The 22,034-nt window shown below is 32.4% G+C and overlaps 9 protein-coding genes across 9 annotated transcripts; 3 read left to right on the top strand and 6 right to left on the bottom strand.

The window, feature by feature from the left end:
* Positions 1-17: 17 nt before the first annotated feature.
* Positions 18-703, top strand: BX664DRAFT_257304 (Homeodomain-like protein; the record flags this gene model as incomplete). The annotated part of the gene is made up of 2 exons (XM_051540502.1): positions 18-351; positions 444-703. 2 exons carry the CDS (start codon positions 18-20, stop codon positions 701-703), a joined length of 594 nt encoding a protein of 197 aa, XP_051403466.1.
* A 1,416-nt stretch (positions 704-2,119) lies between these two features.
* Positions 2,120-3,291, top strand: BX664DRAFT_383542 (Anp1-domain-containing protein). Its single transcript, XM_051549123.1, has 2 exons — positions 2,120-2,933; positions 3,000-3,291. Exons 1-2 carry the CDS (start codon positions 2,148-2,150, stop codon positions 3,228-3,230), a joined length of 1,017 nt encoding a protein of 338 aa, XP_051403467.1. The 5' UTR covers positions 2,120-2,147; the 3' UTR covers positions 3,231-3,291.
* A 1,199-nt stretch (positions 3,292-4,490) lies between these two features.
* Positions 4,491-6,324, bottom strand: BX664DRAFT_325863 (pyridoxal phosphate-dependent transferase). Its single transcript, XM_051544112.1, has 6 exons — positions 6,181-6,324; positions 6,038-6,104; positions 5,704-5,891; positions 5,573-5,652; positions 5,253-5,510; positions 4,491-5,191 (listed from the first exon to the last, which is right to left on the bottom strand). The coding sequence occupies exons 1-6, from the start codon at positions 6,299-6,301 to the stop codon at positions 4,571-4,573; spliced, it is 1,335 nt and encodes a 444-aa protein (XP_051403468.1). The 5' UTR covers positions 6,302-6,324; the 3' UTR covers positions 4,491-4,570.
* A 102-nt stretch (positions 6,325-6,426) lies between these two features.
* BX664DRAFT_325866 (kinase-like domain-containing protein) lies at positions 6,427-7,789 on the bottom strand. The gene is made up of 3 exons (XM_051544113.1): positions 7,215-7,789; positions 7,030-7,154; positions 6,427-6,967 (listed from the first exon to the last, which is right to left on the bottom strand). Exons 1-3 carry the CDS (start codon positions 7,731-7,733, stop codon positions 6,490-6,492), a joined length of 1,122 nt encoding a protein of 373 aa, XP_051403469.1. The 5' UTR covers positions 7,734-7,789; the 3' UTR covers positions 6,427-6,489.
* A 305-nt stretch (positions 7,790-8,094) lies between these two features.
* On the bottom strand, positions 8,095-10,659 carry BX664DRAFT_325867 (26S proteasome non-ATPase regulatory subunit 5). The gene is made up of 12 exons (XM_051544114.1): positions 10,472-10,659; positions 10,077-10,378; positions 9,916-10,005; positions 9,780-9,856; positions 9,521-9,689; positions 9,286-9,441; positions 9,120-9,206; positions 8,894-9,060; positions 8,729-8,793; positions 8,540-8,655; positions 8,389-8,460; positions 8,095-8,311 (listed from the first exon to the last, which is right to left on the bottom strand). The coding sequence occupies exons 1-12, from the start codon at positions 10,578-10,580 to the stop codon at positions 8,159-8,161; spliced, it is 1,563 nt and encodes a 520-aa protein (XP_051403470.1). The 5' UTR covers positions 10,581-10,659; the 3' UTR covers positions 8,095-8,158.
* A 1,043-nt stretch (positions 10,660-11,702) lies between these two features.
* On the top strand, positions 11,703-13,165 carry BX664DRAFT_325868 (autophagy protein Apg5-domain-containing protein). The gene is made up of 6 exons (XM_051544115.1): positions 11,703-11,828; positions 11,909-12,033; positions 12,138-12,333; positions 12,462-12,549; positions 12,632-12,772; positions 12,862-13,165. The coding sequence occupies exons 1-6, from the start codon at positions 11,730-11,732 to the stop codon at positions 13,059-13,061; spliced, it is 849 nt and encodes a 282-aa protein (XP_051403471.1). The 5' UTR covers positions 11,703-11,729; the 3' UTR covers positions 13,062-13,165.
* Positions 13,166-13,259: 94 nt separating this feature from the next.
* On the bottom strand, positions 13,260-17,977 carry BX664DRAFT_292651 (armadillo-type protein). Its single transcript, XM_051541999.1, has 11 exons — positions 17,538-17,977; positions 17,122-17,434; positions 16,828-16,997; positions 16,283-16,741; positions 15,890-16,175; positions 15,101-15,784; positions 14,931-15,025; positions 14,738-14,845; positions 14,258-14,652; positions 14,003-14,166; positions 13,260-13,913 (listed from the first exon to the last, which is right to left on the bottom strand). Exons 1-11 carry the CDS (start codon positions 17,628-17,630, stop codon positions 13,675-13,677), a joined length of 3,006 nt encoding a protein of 1,001 aa, XP_051403472.1. The 5' UTR covers positions 17,631-17,977; the 3' UTR covers positions 13,260-13,674.
* A 433-nt stretch (positions 17,978-18,410) lies between these two features.
* Positions 18,411-18,697, bottom strand: BX664DRAFT_325876 (uncharacterized protein). Its single transcript, XM_051544116.1, has one exon. The coding sequence runs from the start codon at positions 18,639-18,641 to the stop codon at positions 18,459-18,461; it is 183 nt and encodes a 60-aa protein (XP_051403474.1). The 5' UTR covers positions 18,642-18,697; the 3' UTR covers positions 18,411-18,458.
* Positions 18,411-20,675, bottom strand: BX664DRAFT_75651 (uncharacterized protein). Its single transcript, XM_051549728.1, has 3 exons — positions 20,413-20,675; positions 20,095-20,331; positions 18,411-19,992 (listed from the first exon to the last, which is right to left on the bottom strand). Exons 1-3 carry the CDS (start codon positions 20,574-20,576, stop codon positions 18,675-18,677), a joined length of 1,719 nt encoding a protein of 572 aa, XP_051403473.1. The 5' UTR covers positions 20,577-20,675; the 3' UTR covers positions 18,411-18,674.
* Positions 20,676-22,034: the final 1,359 nt, after the last annotated feature.

Genomic DNA, 22,034 nt, shown 5'->3' on the forward strand with positions numbered 1-22,034 from the left:
CCCGGGGCGTTTTTACAATGAATGTATTTGATCGACCAAGAAAAAAACGACATTCATTATCATCGTTATCATTATCATTATCATCTTCCAATACAGTATATAATCCATTAACGTCACCAAGTCCATCACCAACTTCAACAATATCATCCGTTTCAACATCATCATCTTCATCATCATCATCATCAACAACAACTTCACCATTGACAGATATTGGCAATAAACCAAAAGCAGACACCTTTTTTTATGACCATATCAACCTTTCTGTACAAGATCATGATATATTTGATCCAGCATGGATACCATTATGGGAATCTTTTGATAATAGACCAAGTATACGAGTCATTTGGAAAGGTAAATCAATATATATATATATATATTTATTGATTAATTTTTTTTTTTTTTTTTACTAATGACCTTTTTTATTTATTAATATTTCAATTTAGGATCACCACTTTCTATTCAACATTTACCTTATTATCAACAATTACACACCAATGAACAAAGTATTGCATCCACCTTACGATTGACGCCAGAACAATATTTGAAATGTAAACGAGCCTTGATTTTATCCGCCAAAGTCTTTCATCAACATGGTTTACCTTTTCGAAAATCAGATGCTCAAAAGGTATGTCGAATAGATGTCAATAAGACAAGTTGTCTTTGGGGTGCTTTCAATCGTCTAGGCTGGTTTTATCCAAGGTGACTTTTTTTTTTTGTTTTATGATCCTCGTTTTTTTTCTTTTTCTCTCTCTCTCTATACATATATCTTTTTTTTTTTTGGTTTTATTCTATTTACTACTCCCTCATGTCTTCCTTCTTTTATGTTATGCATTATTATATATTATATATCGTAGTTTTATCTTGTTTTTATTTTTTTTTATTTTTATCTTTGATTCAGAAATAAAGTGAAAAGGTGGTTTTATTTGTATGATTCTTGATGTTTTGTTTTATGATTGGATAATATATAGGTTGATAGAATATAACAGATAAGATAGGATGATGTGATCATATGTTCATAGTGATGAATGAATAAAAGATGAGATCTATACAGTAGCTTGTTCGTCATACAATTGATGATGATCAATGAGATGATACAATATTAATTCTATGATAGTTAATAGTTTAAATGAAATAGATCTAAATATATCATTGTGTATTACGAACGATCATCATCTTAATTCCATTAGATGGTTGTTTTTAATTCTATCTGTCATTATCTTAATTTGGAAATGAATTTTATTTTATTTTTCTTTTTTCTTGGCAGTTAACCCATCTTCTTTGATTCATTGGTAACTCATTATCCTATTATGGTTAATGAAGTTGTTCTAGTTTACAACGATATAAAAATAGATAAAAAGAAATTATATGTAATGAATTGATCATCTGTTTATATTTATTTATGATAACTTGAAAAAGTTTGTTTTTTTATTGATAATAATCACTTTTGATTGTAAGAGTAATAATGATATGAAAAAAGGATGATGATAAATTTAGTATATTTTTTTTATTGTTTGTTAGATAAAGAAGTTTATTGTGATTTGTTAAGAAAAAGATCGACGAATGATGATGATAAAAAAAAAAAAAGTCAAAAAAAAAAGATGGGCAAATAAGGGGAAACCAGCCTTATTGGTGATACAAAATATTGGTGTCACTTTCACGTCGATCTCTTTGGAACACTAAAAAAAAAAAAAAAGGACGACTCAAATGTGCGGTAATTTAAAAAAAAACAAAGTTTGAGAAACCTTTTCTTTTCTTTTTTTTTTTCCTGTAATTTATATATAATATATATATATATATATGAAATGAATAATAATAATAATAATAATAATATGATAATAATAATAATTTCTTAATGGATGAATGAAATTATTATAGTTTGTAATGTTTTAAAAAAAAAAATCTCATTGAAAAGGATTTTCATTCGATAATATGATATCCAATCAAATCTTAGTTCCATTAGTTATTCTGAAAAAAAAAAAAATCAACTCCGTACGTTCCTATTTTTTTTTTTCTCTCTCCCCTATTATTATTATTTTTACACTTTGAATCTCCCTTATTTTTTTCTTTTTTCTTTTCTTTTTTTTTCTTTTTTTTTTTTTTTTTTTTTCTTTTCTTACTTTTTTTTTTTTTACATCTCATAATAAACAATGTCTTTCTCATTAAATACAAAAAATAATAAAAGATTAATTATCTTTGCTTTAATTTTTGTATTATCCTTTTTTTATTTTATGCCTACATTCTCACCTCATCGTTCTTTATCACATAAACTTCAAGTTCCTTCTTCTTATCAAACAAACGAAGGAACTCAATTTACTTTTAAAAACTTGAATGAAGACTCTCAACAAGCTAAAATTTTGGTATTGACTCCTTTAAAAGACGCTGTTCCTTATTTGGACCGTTACTTTGAATTATTGGACCAAACTACTTATCCTAATCATCTTCTTTCTTTGGCTTTCTTGGTATCTGATACAACTGATAATACTATTGAAGAATTACATCGTCATGCTGAAACCTTACAAAATAGATTTTGGTGGAATCGATTCCATGATATCCGTGTCTTTCACAAGGACTTCAAATTCGATTTACCCAATGATCAACGTCATAAATATGAAATGCAACCTCTTCGTCGTAGTGTCATGGCTCGTTCTCGTAATTATCTCCTCTCTTCTGCTCTCCGTGATGAATTCCAATATGTCGCTTGGGTGGATGTCGATGTTGTAAGATATCCTCCTACTATTTTTGAAGATTTGATGGCTGCCAATGAAGATGTTGTAGTACCTAATTGTTTATTGGATCGTGAAGATGGTGCTTTTTATGCTTATGACAAGAATAATTGGCAAGAAACTGATCAATCAATGGAAATTCAAAAAGGATTGGATGAAGATTTTGTTTTATTAGAAGGTTATTATGAATTCCCTACTCATCGTTATTTGGTAAAGTTAAATGGATTACTTTTAAAAAAAAACCAAAATACTGATTCTCTTTTATTATTAATATAGATGGTGGATATGCCTACTCACCTTGGATTGGATTATAAAGTTCCTTTGGATGGTGTAGGTGCTACTTTCACTTTAGTCAAGGCAAATGTACATCGTGAAGGTGCCAATTTCCCAGCTTATCCTTTCCATCATCAAGTAGAAACAGAAGGATTTGCAAAAATGGCCAAGGCAATGGGTTTCTCCGTAGTTGGACTTCCTTCTTATCTCATTTATCATATTCAAAATCATTAGTTATTATACTTACCTTTTTTTTTTTTTTACATCCCTTCTATTTTTCTCTTCTTCATTCATCATACATCATTATATCATATATATATATATATATATACTTCACGTGTACAATGGAAAAAGAAAGAATAGTTTCTTTTCTTCATTTCTAGTTTAGCTTTCTTTTGTGTATTTCTTGTACTCATTTTAATTCGTTTCTTGTTTTTTTTTTTTTTTTTTTTTTTTTTAAAAAAAAAAACCTCCTCTTCTCATCCCTTTCCCATCGTCTCCTTTTTTTTCCCTATCTTTTATATACACACACACACACTTTTGTCATTTATTCAATCACATTAATTATATCATTCCTATCCTTCTTATCATAGAAAAACCACACTCTCTTTAATAAAGACATCCATCTTGTAAATTTGTTTATCGAAGAAATAAAGTTTTTTTTTTTTTTATATATCATCTTTTTGGTTGTACAATATATATATGTATGTATGTGCGAGTGTATGTATGTATTGTATTTTAAACTTTTTTCCTACTAGATTTTGTGTTACAATTGGCGGTGATTCACTAGAAAACGAAAAAACAAAAAAGAGAAAATCCATCAAACTGAATGATATCATATGGTAAGTGTCTGACTCTACCAATGAACGATCTCTTACCATCATCAAAGTAAAAAATAAATAAATAAATTAAAAAAAAAAAAAAGATCATCCATTGAATCCGATGATATGAGTTTTTGAGTTTTCTTGTTTAGATGCCTTACATGCACGGCCACACCCTGCCTAATGCACCCTCCTCTCGACTTTATTTGTTGTCTCTGATTAATGAATAAAGATCAACTATGTCTTCTCAAAAAAGATTGAAACTTTCATCTAATTTTGGTTGTTTTTTTTTTTTTTTTTTTTTTTTTTTTTTTTTTTTTTTTTTTTTTTTTTAAAAAAAAAATTCTTACATGTCTGTCTATCGTCTAATGGATGATGCCTTTCTTTGGAAGAAGGACAACTCGTCTACTTTTTCCTCTTTAAGCCAAGTGTCATGAAGCAATGTCATCCAAATTTAGGTATTTTGTCCTACTTGGTCACTTTTTTTTTTTTTTTTAACATACAGCTTCATTCCAATCAAATAGTTTGTACCTTGAAAGTAGCCACTCATCATTCAATCATTTTCCCGATATCCACCAAGCCCATGTTTCATTATCTATCATCTCATTCATTCAGTCCAATCTATTCTTTTGCTTTTTTTTTTTTAAAAAAAAATCAAATCAATAAAATCAAATAAAATAAAAGAAATTCAGAGTGTTTATTCACAAAATAAGAAAGCATCCCTGACAATAATAACACAAATAATCTACTAATTTACAATATATATTTCTTCAATGCTTTCAAACGGTCAACAGCTTGATCCAGTACATCATCCGTCTTGCAAAAGGCAAATCGAGCAAAATCTTTTGCCAGGGGCCAATGATCCTTCATGTAGAATTCGGAGGGAGGGATAGCGCATACACCGATTTCCTTCGTCAACCAGTAACACATCTTAAAGTCGTCACCACGTTGGTGTAGGATATCAGGGAATACATAGTCGGCAGGATAACGGATCTTGGAGGTATTGACCAAGATATAATAAGCACCTTGAGGAGACGTGTAAGGCAAACCAAGATCATCAAACACTTTGCTAAGTTTGGCACGCTTTTGTAAGTAGTTGGCGGTTTGGTCTTTGAAGAGAGGTTGCGTCAATGAGGCTTCCAATCCAGCTGCAATGGCTTCTTGACAAGGGGAGTTCACACAAAATACCACACGAGTTTGAGCAGCAAATGCATACTTGATCAAATGTTCAGGTCCAATCAACCATCCTATACGCCATCCAGTGGATGCAAAACTTTTGCCACCAGATCCAACCGTTAAAGTACGATTCCAGAATTCATCCAAAGCTGCAATTCGAGGGAATTTTGTAAGAGGAGGATAATATAATCGATCATACTATAATGAAAAGAATATGAGTTATAAATACATAAATAAAAAAAAAAAAGAATGTACTTACCACTTCGTCAGTCAAAATGATCAAATCATGTTGTTCAGCCACCTTGCCAATGGCACGTAGTTCATCTTCATCAAAGACCTTACCAATAGGATTGTGTGGAGTGTTGAGAACAATCATTTTGGTACGAGGAGTAATCTTAGATTGGAGTTCATCAGTATCCAAACGCCATTCACTGGAGGAAATATTTTGTGTGGTAGCATGAGAAGGAGCTCGAAGAGGAACATAGACTGGTTTTCCTCCATTCATCGTAATATTGGGCTAAAAAAAAAAATAGATCACATCTTTAATAAGTTATTACCTCATACAATAATACGACTTACAATGTATTGATCAAAAAATGGTTCCATCACAATGACTTCTGATCCTTCATCCAAATAACCAGCAAAAGTAGCAAACATGGCTATATATAGATAAACATGAGTGAATCAATTCATCGATAGTGACTTCTTACCTTCGTTGGCACCAGCGGTGACGAGAATTTCGGTTTCAGGGTCCAATTGTCTGTTGAACTCGGGACTATAAGAAGCAGCTAAAGCATTTCGAAGTCTTGGTCGTCCTTTAGGATGGCTATATTGATTAGCTTCCACGCGTTCAATAGCTTCCTTTGCAGCATTTTGAACAACAGCAGGAGGTCCAAAACTATAGGAAAAAGAAAAGATAATGATTAATGGAGACATAAAAAAAAAAAAAATTAAGAGAAACCAAAGCCCTGTAAAGAAACAATGATAACCCTTTCTAACAACTTTCCATCTCTCTGTATTCACATTTTCTTATTTTCAACATACTTCATAAAACCTTGACCCAAATTGATAGCCTTCGTTTCAGCAGCCAATGGTGTAAAGATAGACCAAACTTTATATATACATATAAAAAATAAACGTTGTTTAGTTGTATTTATATATATATATATATATCTTTTGTGGTTTACCATCTTGGTCAAATTTTGCAACGCGTTGAGCAGGTGTAAAACGTGGAGGAGTCATTCTAGAAAGGGAGGATGATGAGAGTCGACGACAGGAAGAATATAATAAAATAGAACGTCGAAACATAAAAAAGAAAGAAAAAAAGAAAATAACGAAAAAAAGAAATTCCTTGTGTAAACGGTGATTAAAAAGGGCAGCAAATGAAATTGGCTGTAGATGACTTCAACATGATCTAATCATCTCATCAGATAGTTTATTATTATTATTATTATTATTATAGATGATGATCTTTTTTTTTTTTTAAAAAAAAAATATTATAAAGAACAATCAATGTCCATGATAAAAGGAATAGAAAGAACTTGAGGTATAGAAATTCTTTGGTCAGGTTCAGGGTCCAACATCAGATATATAAAAGACCGAGCATGTTCCGATAAAGCAGCAAGAGGAGTAAACGAACGAGAATAATAAGCTTTGAGAAAAGTTCGATAATGAGGATCACTTTTCTCAGCCGAATTAAAAAGTGTGCCTTTAAGCCACATACAACAATATACAATGGCGGCTGACCATACATCTACCTTGGTTGCTTGGTAACCATGATTATGGAAAGAATAATTTCGTCGTTGTAATATCGAAAATACTTCGGGAGCTATAAATGCTAATGAACCACAAAATCCATCTGATAATCTACTATGTTTTTGCCATGTCTCACAAAATACATCAGCAACACCAAAATCAGTAATCTTCAACGTACGACCATCATCATCTAGTAATAAATTTTCTGGTTTGATATCCCTTTTTTTATAAAATAAAAAAAAAAAAGTTATCATGCATTAACATTTTTTTTTTATATATACCTGTGGGCCACACCCAAAGAATGCAAATAATCTAGACCCAATAATAATTGCTTAAAGTATGAATTCATTTTCGATTCTGTCAATTGATCTTTTTTAATGGCTTGATAAAGGTCACCACCTGAACACTTTTTTTAAAGGAAAAAAAAAACATCAATAGAAAGCAACACTTTTAGATGATCACTTACGTATTCCATAACAATACAATATTGACCAGAAGCATTTGTAACAAGATCCAAAGTGGTGATGATATTGGGATGATGCATGGAAGATGCAATGCAATATTCACTTATCAATCTTTTCATGTAATTGCCATGACTTTCTTTTTGTTTTTGTTTTTTAAATATCTTGACAGCGTAAACCTGTTTAGAGATGGTAGTTTTTATCTTGTTGTTATTAGTAAGTGAATGATGCTTATGATGCCTATAATGATGATGATGATTTGCAATGATGAGTCGTACATGAGCATAAGCACCTCGACCGATCTTCCCTTTTTGTAATCTGCCGTAGCGAGACTCCAAAAGAGAAGTGGATGATTTATAACCATGTCGCATACATCTTTGAAGAAACGAAGAAGATTCATTATACCGAGTTTTTTCATGTTCGGATGATGATACGGAACAAGTCGATGTTATATAAGATACCAAATCTTCATCCATCCTGGTTTTTGTAGAATCATCAGACATTTTATTGGATGATTTTGTCATAATCACTTTATGAATGTAAATAAATATGTACACAAAGTAAAAAGAAAAAAAAAAAGAAAGAAATTGAAAAAAGGATTGTTTTTTTACATGATGTGAAAAAAGAAGAAGATAGGGGGGTAGGATAGGGGTACCAAGTATAAAGAAAAAAGGGGGGAAGATTGGTAAATACTTCTGTTTCAAATCAAAAAAATACAAAACGTTATAAATGGCAGGACCCGTTTTTTCTTCCCCCTTGTGTAATCCCTACACACTTAAAAAAGGAAATAGTTGTGTACTGAATAATATCTTTTATATAATACTCCCAAATCTTATCAGTTGCATTATAATAAATCAAAACGCTTTTTTTTAAATATATAAAATATTCTAGATTCAAAAGAATTGATTTTATTATGTATTCTAAGAATCAACTACAATAATAAACTAAACTAACCACTTTCCATCGCCATTGTCACTTGACCTGCTCGATAATAAGGTCCTTGTCGGATATATTGAGTAAGCATACTATAATGTCGTCCTAGTATAGATTCCGCATTCGAACCGGTTTCCACCAATGTTTTGACTATTGCATATTTCCACATCTACACATAAAAAAAAAAGATTTTAGTTTCTAAAAATTCTTTCACCAATCATTCCGTTTGTTTTTTTTTAATATTACTTGTCCAATTTGAGTACTTTCATTAGATCGATCCAAAAGATATCCCAAGAACTCAAAATTTCGTGCCATTTCCTAATTCATAACAAAAAAAAAAAAAAATAGATCACTATTTGACCCTTTCATTTCATTCCTATTGTTTATCTTCATCTACCTGTCTTCCCCATTGACGTGTAGCAATTGCTTCCAAAACTGCAAAAGCTGCTACCCGTATGTTGTCCACTGGAAGTTTCGCTAAAGCAGTTATACCCTTGATAACATTCGGAAATTCTAAAAAGAAAAAAAAATAAGTACATCTCTCTCTCTTTTTTTTTTTTTTCTTCCTTCCTGTTTTCTTAAGTACCTGGGATAGATGGATATATGGCACTAGTTCGTTGCTCCACTTGTTCAAAAGTTTCTTCAGAATCACTATCAACAACAATGATGTATTTAAAAAAAATAACATAAAGTAAATATATCTTTTTGACAACATATATTTCATCCCCTCTCTCTTTCTCTTTATACTTACGAGATACCAATCATTTTTGAGAGTGATTGTAAAACTACGGCTTTTGTATCCCCACTAGCGGTTCGTGCAATTCCAAAAAAATTTGCCATCAGTGAATTGTTGCTTTGAACTAGTTGTAATCCATTCAAATGACTTCCAATTAAGCCTACAGCTGCCAAGGAAACAGTCTATTTTGCAGTATATCATATATCAGTACATACTTTGTATTTTTTTTTTTTGGTATTACCTCAATTTCTTTGTTATCACTATCGATACACTTTTCCAATCTTTCAATGATATGGAATTGTTGTTGAGCATTAGTAAAGTTAACTTCCTACAGTGAATAATTTAGTATCATGAGATTATATCAAATTTCCAAGTAGTATCCTTGGTTTTTTCAATAGTGTTCTTACCTTGTTTGCACCCAAACTACCAAAGAACTTGATAACAGCACATTTTGTCAAAGCCACAGCAACATCGCTATCATCATCAATATCCAATGTCTCAACCAACTTGTTCATCAGATGAGCTTTTATTAAGAATTGTAATCCTGAAGGACTAGCAGCCACCTATCATGAATATATATATATATTTTTAAAAAAAAGTTATGAGCCTATTGAATAAAAAAGGAATATGGCAATCACTTACTTCGTTTAGTAATTCAATAGCATTCATTCTGAGCAAAAGGTCATTGGTATTCAGTTCCTCCATGAATTGATTCAAGATGCCAGACGATTCACAAAGTTCAAAGTTACGATCCGAGTATCCAGCGATTTTCATCATCAAATCATACACCCGAAAGCCAACAGTACCGTTACTAGTCACCAAAAAAAAAAAAAAAAAAAAATAGAGGAATAAGAAAGATTAGTAAGTATTCTTTCCTCATTGTCTTTTTTTTCTTTCTTACATTTGCATAATGGATTGTAGTAATTGAATTGCCGAAGATTGGAAAAAAGATTCACTTCCTATATCTGAGAGACAAGCCTATCATACACACAAGACTGATCAATTACTTTATATTCTTTCCTTACTTATCTCCTTACCTTGTATAGAATATCAACAGCCTTGAAAGCAGTTCTAGAATCTTGAAATGCAACAGTTGTTGACACCATTGGTAAAAAGTCAGATTGAATCTATATGCAGAGATATCAAAAAAGAGATCAGTTGAGCATATAAAAAAGTGATTCTAAGAATGTTTATTTACCATGGCCACCGTATCTAAAGGAGAATTCAAACACTTTTCCACTTGTTGTAAAGACAAATAACGAATAGAAGGAGTAAAATGTTGAAGACCTTGCTCGAGATACATTCTATTTTCACCTTGAGAAACCACCGAATAAGGAAAAGGTCCAAGCAGTTTTCGTATAAGATCACATAAAACATTTGGAAGATGATCGTGGGAGGTGTCGTCATAATCATGTTCAACACAATGATTCAAAGTTCCATATAACAGAGACAAAGGTAGAACTGATAAGATAGCTTGCGCTTCATCAGCTTGAACTTGGTCTATAAAAAAAAAAAAAAATGCAGTAGTTAGTATGACGTTGACTGCGAGCGTGAATAATATCTAAAAAAAAAAAAAAAAAAAAAAAGACGCACCACCCAAGGATGTAGAGAACGCAGTTAATGCTAGAATCTTTTCTTCTACTGATGTATTTGATGATAAAGCCAATTGTGCTTTTTCCAAAGGTGTTGAGATAGAAGGCATAATATACCAAAAAAAAAAGAAAAGAAAAAGAAAAGAGAGGGAAGAGAAATGAAGAAGAAAAAAATCAAAATAAGGAAGATTTGAATCCCGCATGGTTTTTTCAAGTGGATAATTCCCAAACTCATTCAAAGCACCTTGACATACTTGACCACAATCATCGTACGTGGTAAACACCAATTTATTTTTTAAAAGAGGAATGAATTATCAACTTGGAACTTTAGGGTACTCATTCGAGGAGGTTGAAAATAACACGTCATGATGATGCTCATTTTTTTTTTAACGTACTCTACAAATACAAATTAGTAAATTATAAATAACATTAAGTAAATTTGAAGAAAATGATTTGTTCTATGTTATATTCAAACTTGGTGCAATGATGATGCTTTTTGAGTGAGAAAGAGAAAGGCAAAGTTTTCTGTAAGCTTATATACAGGATGAAAAAATGGGATCAGTTTTTGGATTTTATAGCCAAAATTTTCAAATTCCTCAGCCAAATTTTAGCTGTAAAAATGAATTGTCGAGGGATCATCAGGCAATTTTTCGAAAAATCCATGAAATCTTTTAGTGATTATGGTAGATTAGGCAGCAAGGTAAGCGATAAAATGGGATTAGATGATATTAGACTACTTTTTTGCGAGGAATCTAATGGTGGTCATTTTATTGGATGATGATCATTATTGAATGAGAAATGACAATATTGACTTTTATTTTTTGATTTACTCTATAAATTGGGAGGTAAGGTATAAACTGTTATTAAAGCAATCGAAAGAGAATGCTTTTATGTACGTTCAGTCCAATTTTGGTGCGATGATGACCATTTTTGAAGGAATTACAAAAGTATAAACAAGTCTATGTCTATCTCATGTGATGTTACAATGTACAGATAATGATTCGAATGTTTGTTTAATGAATAAGTCAAAGTTAGATTGGTGAAGTTACCAAAAAAAAAAAGTAGATAAATGGAAAAGATGATGAGTAGATGATACGAACCACAGGGGAGGAAACGCCATGAAATGGCATGGAACAGCGGAGTGCAAAAGTCGACGTATCATCGTTCCTTTGCCTAGTCTTCTATTCTTCCCTTTTTTTTTTTTTTCTTTTTCTTTCTTTTATTCTCAATCCCATATAATAGATAGATATTAATCATTCATGACTGAAATAGATAAAGATATATCCAAGGCAATTTGGCATGGCAAAATCCCTATACAGCTTGTATTGAATCCTGTCGATCCAATGGATACTCTCTTCGTAAGTCTATTATTATAGAATATATCTCTCTGTTTTTATGTTTCAATGAACTCAACTTTATATATATATATATTTGGAAGATGGAAGTACCTCGTTATTCTTATTTGCCTTTAGTGACCTCTCATCTGACTTCACAGACAGAACGATATCATGCTACTGATCCACATTCTATTTGGTACGAATATGAAGGTGAACCCTTGAAGTGGTAATGAAGACTCTCCCGAAAAGATTGTTTGTTCCAAGATGGTTAACTTCATTCCTCTCTCTCTCTCTCTCTCTCTCTCTCTCTCTCTTTGTTTGTGAATTTAGGCATTATCCTATCGGGTTATTATACGATATGATTCTACGTATGGGTACCTCGATACAAGGACAACAACGAGAACAACAAACTCCTTCACTTCCTTGGCGTATTATAGTTCATGATGATCATTTCCCCGAGACAATATTACTAAGAAATCCAGGTCTGGAAACTATGCAAGATATGTATATGTCAATGATCAAAGAGGTAATACTAGGCAGATGACCATAAGGTTTTAAAAATGCTCCAAAAAAAAAAAAAGACTTGACATATATGCAGCATATTGATTAAGATCATTTGGGGATGCATTGTTTTTTTTTTTTATTTTATTTTAGGCAGATTTCTTACGACATGGCAGTACGAAAAGGGTGATGAACTTATCAAAACAAGATCAGTCCCAATTATGGCAAGCACTCTTTTCAGGTAACTTTTTCACTATAACATGTTAGACAATCAACGCTTATCCTTTTTTTTTTTTTTTTTTTTTTTTTTGTGGTTTCTATAGAGAAATATGAAGATTATTGGCGCGTGAATCAAACTATTTTGGATGATCGTGGGATAGGAGTAAGATCTGTACCTCTTCGACTATATTTACCTGATCAAGCACCAGTGATACAAGATATTGCACCTTTCACCAACGAAAAAGGTAAAAAGCACAAAATTGGCAAAAAAAAAAAAAAAAAAAAGAAGGAAAAAGCAATATCGTAAGTTGATTTTTTTTTCTATTGGCAATAGGTGATTCTTGTACTTTGGGAGATGTTTTACATTCAATTTTACCAAGTTTATTTATGGCAGACTATACAACTAAAGACACCAACCTCATTGTCGTGATTCATGGGATCCAATTGCCACTACAAACACCTATCCGGTGGACCTCTGATCATTTGGCGTATCCTGACAATTTTTTACACCTTGTCATTTGCAAATCATCATAGTACTTGATTCCTTCTATTATTATTATTATTATTATTGATTATTATTTATTACCAGTAGTTATTCCCCCACATTTGTATATCTATCTACATGTTGCATTTTTGAATTGTATGACAAATAAAAGTGTATGAAATTCAATGATCATCTTGATTGAACCATCCAGGTTATTCAAAAAAAAAAAAAGACTAATGTGAAGTTTAATTTTGTTTGTCAATTGTTTTTGATTTTTTTATTATAAAAAGAATAGTATAAAAAAAAAACTGTGGACAGGGGAAAATACAAAGAATAGTGGAGAGGGAAGTAAAAGACAAAATATCGAAGATATAAAAAGATATATTTGTTGTGCATATACATTAGAGAAGTCCCTATCAATAGATAAAATGACTTGCTCCAAAATGAATACAGATTCAATTCATGTACAGCGAACTATCAAAAGTCCTGATTTCTAATAACAAAAGAGAAGGAAGATAATATAATGGAAGAGGAGAATAGAATACACACAAATAATAAAAGTAAAAAAAATAAAAAGATAACAAAGAAGAGAAGAAAATAAAACAAACGAATATAGAATAAAAGGGGGCGAAAATATATAATAATAACAGTCAAAACTGGCCATTATGCTTCATGTTGTAACGTTTCCTTGTTCACATCGCCATTGGTGGTTTCAGTAGCGGTAATAGTCGATGTTTCCACGGCTTGATCGCCTTGATCTTGACGATCTTCTTCAGGTGCCATAGATCGTTGTTCTATAGCAATTTCATCCGACGTCGTCGTTGTAGATTGATTGTTAATGACAGTGTTGTCTTGATAATCATCACCAGTAATGTTGATCAATGGCAATAGCTTTTCAACCTCTAAATAAATCAAATAATACAATAGGAATTAATTACCTTCCATCAACCATCATTGATGTCACAAGAAATCCATCCTTTCTCAAACTTACTTTGAATCAAATGTTTTCCATAGGTATACTTCTTCAATGATTGCAAATGAGGTCTAATCTTGTTCACCAAAAGTTCACGTTGATCATCATCTACCACATCCAACATCTTTTGTACCACGTAGTTCGCATATTGATCTTTCATCATCGTCACCAAAGGATAAGAACTAATAGTAATAATAATAACAAAAGGAGTCAATAATTCAAATTCTCTCTGCATATCCAATTTCTGCTTGCACTTTTTTTTTTGGAACTTACCCATCCGGTCTTGATTGCAAAACTTCTTCAATCAAAAGCTGTCGATCGCGTTTGGATCCATGATCTACACACTTTTCCACTACATTACTTGCGAATTTATGTTTGCTAAGTTGAAGTACTTGACCACGAATCTTGCTGATCACCATTGCCTTGTCCACAGGTCGGCCTCGTTCAAGAATATGTTGGATTACATAATTACCATATTGATCTTGTACCAATTGTCCCGTGCATCGATGAAGTTCTTCCAAGAGTGGACCAGTTTGCACATCAGTACAATGTTCAAACATACGTTGGATCACACGACAGCCATAAGGATGTGTTGCTAGATTGTAAACTTGACCATGGAACGCATCAATGATAAATTGGATATGAATTGCAGGGACACGTTCGATAGCCTAAAATCATCAAAATAAATTAAGATGTGAATCATGAAGAATTATAAAACCTTCTCTCCTTTTTTCTTTTTTTTTTCTTTCTTACTTTTTGAATAACATGATTGCCATTTTGGTCCTTGATACATTTAAGAACACATCCATCCAATTCGCTAACTAGTTTCGCTTGTTGTTCCGTCAAAACATGTTCCAAAGCCTATTCCAGATGAAATAATAAAAAAAAAAAGGAATGCGAGTCAGTATTGAAACATTAAAAAAGGGATTAGAAAACTACATCTTACCTTTTGAACAACACGACATCCATACATTTGAAGAGACAACGAAATAACATGACCTTCCATTTGTTTGGCCAAAATAGTTTTTTGCATTTGATTTCCTATCAAGAGTATGGTAGAATGAAAAGAATAATCAGTATCTCTTTGATATACAAAGACTATTTTTTCTTGTTTACCATGTTCAAAGAATTTCTGCAAAACATAGTTGCCAAATACATCCGTCATCAATTGTAAAGCATTGGGAAGAACTTCTTCAAACACCAATTGTTTTTCTTCACTGTTAGCGGTTTCCAGTTTTTGTTGAATAAATCGAGAACCATGTTGATCACCACTGAATTCGACAATATGTTCAGCAATATCCTTGAGTTCGTATTTTTTGTTCTTGGAATTTCTAAATTCTTCCAGGAGTTGACTACGAATGCTAAGCGTCATATCTTGCGAATTATTTGCTTGTTGCTGTTGTTGTTGCTGTTGCTGCTGTTGCTGTTGTTGTTGTTGATGATGATGAGCAGATGACGATACAGAAGTATGTGAGATGGCGACATCTTGAGTATGATGAGAGGGCATATTCCGCATACGATGATTGGCATTCAGATTGCTAGCACTTCCACCAAAACCACTAGATCCGTGTTTTTGTTGTTGCATTTGTTGTTGAAGTAACAATTGCTGACGAGCTGCCATCAATTGCTGTTGTTGTTGTTGAATCAATAGCTGCTGTTGTTGCATTTGTTGAAGAGGACGAAGTTTCTTGTTATCCGTTCCAGCATTAACACCTAGACCAAATTGACCGTCAGGGAAACCAGAGGGATCCAAACCAGCGGGAGCAGAAAGAGGACCTGAAGGACCAAAAGCCATGGCAGCTACATCAGAAGAGAAAAAGAGAGAAAAAAAAATGAGTAATTGCAATATAAAACATGTACTTGTTATCCTTTCCTTCTCTCTCCTTTTTTTTTTTTCCTACTCACCTTGCTGACGTCGATATAGGTCTCCAGTCGGCCAACGTTTGTCAGTACGGTTAGCATCATCACCATGCATATCGTTCATATCCAACATGGAAGATAGTGGAGGCGTTGTAAAAGGTTGCATTTGACCATATAATTGAGGACTACCAAGATTACTTCCATTGCCACCGCCACCATAGTAACCAGGATATCCACCACTTTGTTGGTGTTGTTGTTGCATACGGAGAGCCTGCTGCTGTTGTTGTTGAAGTTGTAAGTAACGGGCTTGCTGTATTACACCATAGTCATCCTAATCAACACATATAATTGCATATGGAAATGAAAAAGGGGATATATAGTTAATACTTGTCAGTTTATTCGTAAACCTCCCCATATTTTCTATTCCGTTTCTCTTACCTCATCATTCAAACCAAAGTTTCCGAACTGTTTCAGCATCATTTCAGTTTGAGGTTCCATGTTAATGTTGTAATCACTTTCGTTGACACCACTTGTTGGTACATTAGTGCCACCATGAGCATTGAAGTGTCTTCCAGGAGGTGTTGAATTTGATCTTGCAGGGGGTGGGCTGGTGAACTTGTTTCGTAAAGGAGGAGACAGAGCACGGAGGGCGTTGACGCGGCTAGCATGACTTCGTTCCGATTCATCCATCATTGAAAGCATAGCCATAGATCGATCATTCGGATCACCATTATCATCATGTTGTTGTTGCTGATGATGAAAAGACGAAGTGGATGTAGTGGCCAAGGCATCATAATCATTAGAATCCAGATCACCCACATCGAGACCATTTAATTGAGCATGGCGTTGACGAGCTTGTTGCAAAGCAAATAAAGGTGATGGCGTCCGCGGGAAATCCTAAAGTGAAGATTGTTTTGGATATATTAGTTTTGTATCATTTTCCCTATTTTGAAATCACTCTCTTCATCATAATTAATTTTTACCTCTTGAATAATATCTACCAAATTGCGACCACGTCGATTCATAGCATCCTCATTTGATTTCATCTTGTTACCACGCTTGTCCCGTTGCTGTTGTTGTTGAAGATGCTGTTGTTGTTGAAGATGATGATGTTGTTGTTGTTGAGCATATTGAGCAGCAGGATGATCATATTCTATATAGAATAATAATAATAATAATAATAATAAAATCAGATATAAGGATTATATTGAAATCGTAACCGATACATAAAAAAAACAGCCGATAGGAGCTCCCTATCACAAATATCCAAAACTTACCATTTGCATTGTTTTCCCATAATTGTTTCCAGGCATCATTGGTTTGAGTGTAAGCAGTTGTAAGAGTATCAAACTTGTTTGCACCGGTGGAATTATCTTGATAGTTATCGATAATAGAGTTGTCATGAGAACTTTCAGTTTGACTACCATGTCTAGAATGCATAGTAGCATTCATTTGTTGATACAATATTTGAGTAGGAGGAGCACTGTTGGAGCGATCATAAGAATCATCATTGGGAAATAAATTGGAGGTACCCGAAGCCATAAATAAGTCATAATCACTATCATATTTTCCTTGAAGTAGAGCAGCTAACTATTTGACGATTAAAAAAAAAATGAATTCAGTACACGCGTAAGATGATAACTTCATGATCATGTCCTATTACTATAAAGTTTTTTTCTATTTATTTATTTACCTGTCCCTGTGGTTGATTTGTTGCCTTTGGTTGGTGCAAGTCATACCTTTGACTACTAGGAGAATGGTTTTCTTCAAAGAGTCTTGGCATCATCTTTGTTGATGAAAGATATCAAAATAATAAATATGTATAGGAAAAGAACAACAATGTCAAAAAAAAAAAACAGTTTGTATATATATGTGTATGTGTTTGAGACAGAGAGAGAGAGAGAGAATAATAATAATAAAAAAATGAACCTTATCAAACTGCTACAAAATAACAACAACTTAATAATGGTTCACTTTTTGTTTTTGGGTCTCTACAAAATAAATACAACGTAACAGTCACCAATGTTAAAAAAGAGAAAAGACTGATATGAAGTGTATATACAAAAAAAAAAGGTAATATATTATATATATATATATGTATGTAGAAAAAGAGAAGGGTAAAGAGGGGAAAATGTTTTACAAAGAGAAAAAGAAAGAAAGAAGGAAGGAAAAATATAGGTTGGAAATGAAAAAAATAAACAAAATTTTCTAGCGCGAGTCAATTTTTAAACAGAGCAACAGTGATCACTACATCATTTTTTTTTATTTGCCCTTTCTTTCAGTTGCCTACCCAGATAAAAAAAAAAAAGAAAGGAGTGTGATTGTTTCATATACTCAACCATCATTATTTTAATGATATCTTTTTTCATATTTTTTTTTTATTACTATGCCTACAAAAAGGAGAAAGAAAGAAAAATTCTCTCACTTTCAATAACTAGGTGATGATGAAATGGTTGTTCATCAGCTCAGCCAATCAGATCCAACATCTTGTAGTAACCAATACATCTCTCTCACACACACATAAAAAAAAAAAAAAAAAAAAAAAAAACACCCGATCTTCCCAATCAAAAATCATATTTATCACAACGAAAAAGAAATACATATAATAATAGAATCATAACGCAATAATATATATAATAATATAAAAAGAATGAATGTATATTGAATAAGATGATATATAGAAACACAAGTTGTAGAGATAAATAACTAAAAAAAAAAAAAAAATAGTAATAATAATATGGAATATGAAATAAACGATAAAAATACTAGTAACAGAGGGTACAATATAATAAAACATAATGTATATAAAACTAAACTGAACTAAGAATAATCAAGAGTTTTGTTGTTGTTGTTGATGATGATGGTCAGACGTTGACATGGTATCATATTTTCTGGTACTGAAAGGAGTAGTAGGCGTAGGAGGAGCACCATTTGTAGAAGGATGATGTTGCTGTTGACGTTGTTGATGATGTAATTGTTGTTGAGAAAAGTAGGAATTTTGATCAGCAGAAGAGGTAGGAGAAGGAACTGAACCAGCGGAATGATATCGTGACCTTGACCATTCAACATGAGCAGCACCACCAGTTGGATCCATAGGTAAAGAGTGAATATTAATTTGCGAAGGATGATGATGGTGAGATTTGTCAGTATGGTGTAAAGGATAATCAGGAGCTGCTTGGTAAAGATCAGGCGAAGAAGATTCTGAAGAAGAAGGATCAGACATACTGTGTACCATGTAAGGTTGATGATGGGCACTAGATGAAGTAGGACCACTTGATGACGAAGTTGTAGATACCGAAGATGATGATGGAGCCACATTATTTGCATTCCCTGATGATGATGTAGTAGGTGTAGGTAAAGGTGGCTGAGAAGAAGAATTTACCATCATACCATAAGGAGTTGTAGGATAGCCACTATAATAATTGTAAGGAGCACCATATTCAGATCCATTTGACATCATTGCTGCAGTAGGAGGAGTCATGGGTGGTTTTGGATAATGAGTATATCGATCATCTTCATTTGCCGCTGCTGCCGCTGCTGCTGCTGCTGCTGCTGCTGCCATCATGGATGCATTGGCATTGGGTGATGCACGATCTTGACTATCTGCATAATGTCCAGGACTTCGACCACGGACCACCAAAGGAGAAGAGACACATGAGGCCACAGGAATACGTTCACCTTCATGAGTTTCAGCATAGAGTTCCACCAAAATTACATAATACTGTTGAGCAGCACGACGCTTTCCATTGTTGGCAGTAGCAGTTTTGAATTGAATACGTTCGAAAGTGGCGATATTTTGAGTACTACCAACTGAGCTAAGACTAAGATTACCACCAGGAGCAATGACTTTTGGTTCTGGCGTCATTTGAGGTCCTTTATCCCGTTTTGGTGTATGTTGAATCAAATCGATATGTTTGTCACTGTTGGATACACGAGCAGAAATCCCTAAAGCAAATCGAGAAACAGGTTGAAGTCCATGTCTAGATGTTTGTACAAAACATTGAAGTTCATGTTCTCCATAATAGTGATTGATTCCATGGATACCAAAAGTACTACTGACTTGGAAATAGTTACGTCGATAACAAGTCCAATCATTATCCGCCAAAAAGAACCCACGATCCATTTTCGACTGTATACGCACTGTCAATCTAAATCAAAATAAAAAGAAAAAAAAGTTATTTAGAATGTATTGGCAGAAAGATGAAATCACTCCTTTTCTTTTTTTTTTTTTTTTTTTTTTTTTTACTTACAAATTGGTTCTGTCAGGTGAATAAAGATTATCTAATGATTTTGCTGCACTAAAAGATGGACCGGTTTCAGTTGGAAAAAGAGTAGTATCAGTTCTTGATCGTTTTCGAGCCATGATTGGATAAGGATTGGATGAAAAAGAAGATACATAACTATGTCGTATCTTTTTACCAGCAGATGAACCATTATCAGTAATCATGGAGTTAGGACGAGGTGTACTAGGTTGAGATAGAACCATTCTAAACAAGAAATAAAAAAAAAAAAAAAGGATTAAAAAAAAAAAGATTAAAAAATTTTTTTATTTTTAACCATTTATTTACCCAGGAAGTCTTGTATCGGATTCATTTTTCACAGAAGCCATATAAGCAGTAGGAGAACCATTGGAAGGAATTGAAGGTTGTTGCGTAGGATATGAATGCCTAGGTAATAGAAAAAAAAAAAGGGTAAATAAATAATTCGTACTACCAATATATTCACATGACATAAAACGCCCGTTTCTCTTCTTCCTCCCCGCCGTTCTTCCTTTTCAACCCATAAGTATTTTTTTTTTTTTGCTTATTGGTGAAACCAAAGAGTTGCACCAAATAGCGGCATCAAAACGCATAATTGACAGGGTCAAAAAAGAAAAAAGACTAATAGATGTTTCTATTCGATTGTGTATAATCTTTTTTTTATGAATGACTTACAAAGGAGGATGCATCATTGAATTTTGAGTTGTATAAGAATAAGGTTGATGGGTGGCCATAGTAGGTGTAGGTGAATAACTATTTGCTTGACTAGTGTTAATAGGACTTTCGCTTAGTGAAGGACTTTGCATAGGAGGTTGACTGATTTGCCATTCTTTGGTACTTTGTACTGAATTCATCATAAATGTGTTTCAGAATAAAAAAAAAAAAAAATAAAAAATAAAAAAAAGAAAGTGGCCAAGTATACAAATAAAAAAAAAAGTAGTCAGGTCAGTGACTAAAGTTGTTTAAGATGGAATGTAAGAATGACAAAAAGTAATAAAATTTGAATAATATTTTTGATATATATCAATACAAGAGTATATAATGGTATAAAGGGCAATGAAAATTATTAAAAATAATAAATAAAAAAAGAAAAAGAGAAAGAGAAAGAAAAGAAAAAGAAAATAAGAGGAAAAAAAAAAAAAGAGAGAGAGAAAGTTGAAAACTTTAAACTGAAGACCAAGTATATACAACAAAAAAAAAAACTCAAATGGGGACATTGCGGTATTTAAATTCCCCTTTTTTTTCCAATGAATTATATATAACAAATATATATTGAATGTTATTTTTTTTTTTAAAAAAAAAAAAAAAAGGGGGGGAGAGAAGTACCATCACATAATAAGTTAATCTGCACTTGATCCAATTTTTCAGTATTCCCGAGGGGGGAGTATTGATTTAAATAGATGATAGTGATTTTATTTTTTTTTTTTAATTCTATAAAATTGATAACGGTCATAACCCTGATGATGAAGATATACAATAATATATATATATATATAATCTGTTATATTATATATATAAAGGATAAAGGAAAAAAAAAAGATCGACATTCAGTGAAACACCAAAAAAAAAAAAAAAAGATGTATTTGTGTCGTTTTAACTCATATCTTCATCAATTTATTTCTTTCTCTTCTTTACTACAGCAACGAAACGATGAGTAGAATTCTTAGGATGGGAGAAAAAAGATGATGATGGTTGGAGTAATAAATTGGGTTGTTTGTGTTACAAATACTATTTATAGTACCTCGGTTTTTATTTTTTTTGTCTTGTTTTCAATCATCTGGGTATGGTAACCTTGTTTGATGATCTTTATTTTCAAACTCCATTTAAGCTTTAAACCAAACCATATTAACACCGGATGTAGTTATATATACATAGTTTGTTGTTAGATAAGATAAAAAGGACTGGATAATATAATTATTGTTTTTTTTTTT

The sequence above is a fragment of the Halteromyces radiatus genome (assembly GCF_025201355.1).
Source record: "Halteromyces radiatus strain CBS 162.75 chromosome Unknown BX664scaffold_2, whole genome shotgun sequence".
NCBI classification, from domain to species: domain Eukaryota; kingdom Fungi; phylum Mucoromycota; class Mucoromycetes; order Mucorales; family Cunninghamellaceae; genus Halteromyces; species Halteromyces radiatus.

What these genes read in the sequence shown, in the direction of transcription:
- BX664DRAFT_383542 (XM_051549123.1), top strand. Translation starts at nt 2,148, where the DNA reads ATGTCTTTCTCATTAAATACAAAAAATAATAAAAGATTAATTATCTTT. An exon ending in TCCCTACTCATCGTTATTTG is followed by an intron (nt 2,934 to 2,999) that starts GTAAAGTTAAAT and finishes TTATTAATATAG; the next exon opens with ATGGTGGATATGCCTACTCA.
- BX664DRAFT_325863 (XM_051544112.1), bottom strand. Translation starts at nt 6,301, where the DNA reads ATGTTTCGACGTTCTATTTTATTATATTCTTCCTGTCGTCGACTCTCA. An exon ending in CACCGCTGGTGCCAACGAAG is followed by an intron (nt 5,653 to 5,703) that starts GTAAGAAGTCAC and finishes ATCTATATATAG; the next exon opens with CCATGTTTGCTACTTTTGCT. An exon ending in TCATTTTGACTGACGAAGTG is followed by an intron (nt 5,192 to 5,252) that starts GTAAGTACATTC and finishes TTTTCATTATAG; the next exon opens with TATGATCGATTATATTATCC.
- BX664DRAFT_325866 (XM_051544113.1), bottom strand. Translation starts at nt 7,733, where the DNA reads ATGACAAAATCATCCAATAAAATGTCTGATGATTCTACAAAAACCAGG. An exon ending in ATTGTATTGTTATGGAATAC is followed by an intron (nt 7,155 to 7,214) that starts GTAAGTGATCAT and finishes CTTTAAAAAAAG; the next exon opens with TGTTCAGGTGGTGACCTTTA. An exon ending in TCTTTGGGTGTGGCCCACAG is followed by an intron (nt 6,968 to 7,029) that starts GTATATATAAAA and finishes TTATAAAAAAAG; the next exon opens with GGATATCAAACCAGAAAATT.
- BX664DRAFT_325867 (XM_051544114.1), bottom strand. Translation starts at nt 10,580, where the DNA reads ATGCCTTCTATCTCAACACCTTTGGAAAAAGCACAATTGGCTTTATCA. An exon ending in GTTCTCTACATCCTTGGGTG is followed by an intron (nt 10,379 to 10,471) that starts GTGCGTCTTTTT and finishes TTTTTTTTATAG; the next exon opens with ACCAAGTTCAAGCTGATGAA. An exon ending in CTATTGAATTACTAAACGAA is followed by an intron (nt 9,442 to 9,520) that starts GTAAGTGATTGC and finishes TATTCATGATAG; the next exon opens with GTGGCTGCTAGTCCTTCAGG.
- BX664DRAFT_325868 (XM_051544115.1), top strand. Translation starts at nt 11,730, where the DNA reads ATGACTGAAATAGATAAAGATATATCCAAGGCAATTTGGCATGGCAAA. An exon ending in ATCCAATGGATACTCTCTTC is followed by an intron (nt 11,829 to 11,908) that starts GTAAGTCTATTA and finishes TATATTTGGAAG; the next exon opens with ATGGAAGTACCTCGTTATTC. An exon ending in ACCTTTCACCAACGAAAAAG is followed by an intron (nt 12,773 to 12,861) that starts GTAAAAAGCACA and finishes TATTGGCAATAG; the next exon opens with GTGATTCTTGTACTTTGGGA.
- BX664DRAFT_292651 (XM_051541999.1), bottom strand. Translation starts at nt 17,630, where the DNA reads ATGATGCCAAGACTCTTTGAAGAAAACCATTCTCCTAGTAGTCAAAGG. An exon ending in CAAATCAACCACAGGGACAG is followed by an intron (nt 17,435 to 17,537) that starts GTAAATAAATAA and finishes ATCGTCAAATAG; the next exon opens with TTAGCTGCTCTACTTCAAGG. An exon ending in TGGTAGATATTATTCAAGAG is followed by an intron (nt 16,742 to 16,827) that starts GTAAAAATTAAT and finishes TCTTCACTTTAG; the next exon opens with GATTTCCCGCGGACGCCATC.
- BX664DRAFT_325876 (XM_051544116.1), bottom strand. Translation starts at nt 18,641, where the DNA reads ATGTTTTATTATATTGTACCCTCTGTTACTAGTATTTTTATCGTTTAT.
- BX664DRAFT_75651 (XM_051549728.1), bottom strand. Translation starts at nt 20,576, where the DNA reads ATGTCATGTGAATATATTGGTAGTACGAATTATTTATTTACCCTTTTT. An exon ending in TCCGATACAAGACTTCCTGG is followed by an intron (nt 20,332 to 20,412) that starts GTAAATAAATGG and finishes TTTCTTGTTTAG; the next exon opens with AATGGTTCTATCTCAACCTA. An exon ending in TCACCTGACAGAACCAATTT is followed by an intron (nt 19,993 to 20,094) that starts GTAAGTAAAAAA and finishes ATTTTGATTTAG; the next exon opens with ATTGACAGTGCGTATACAGT.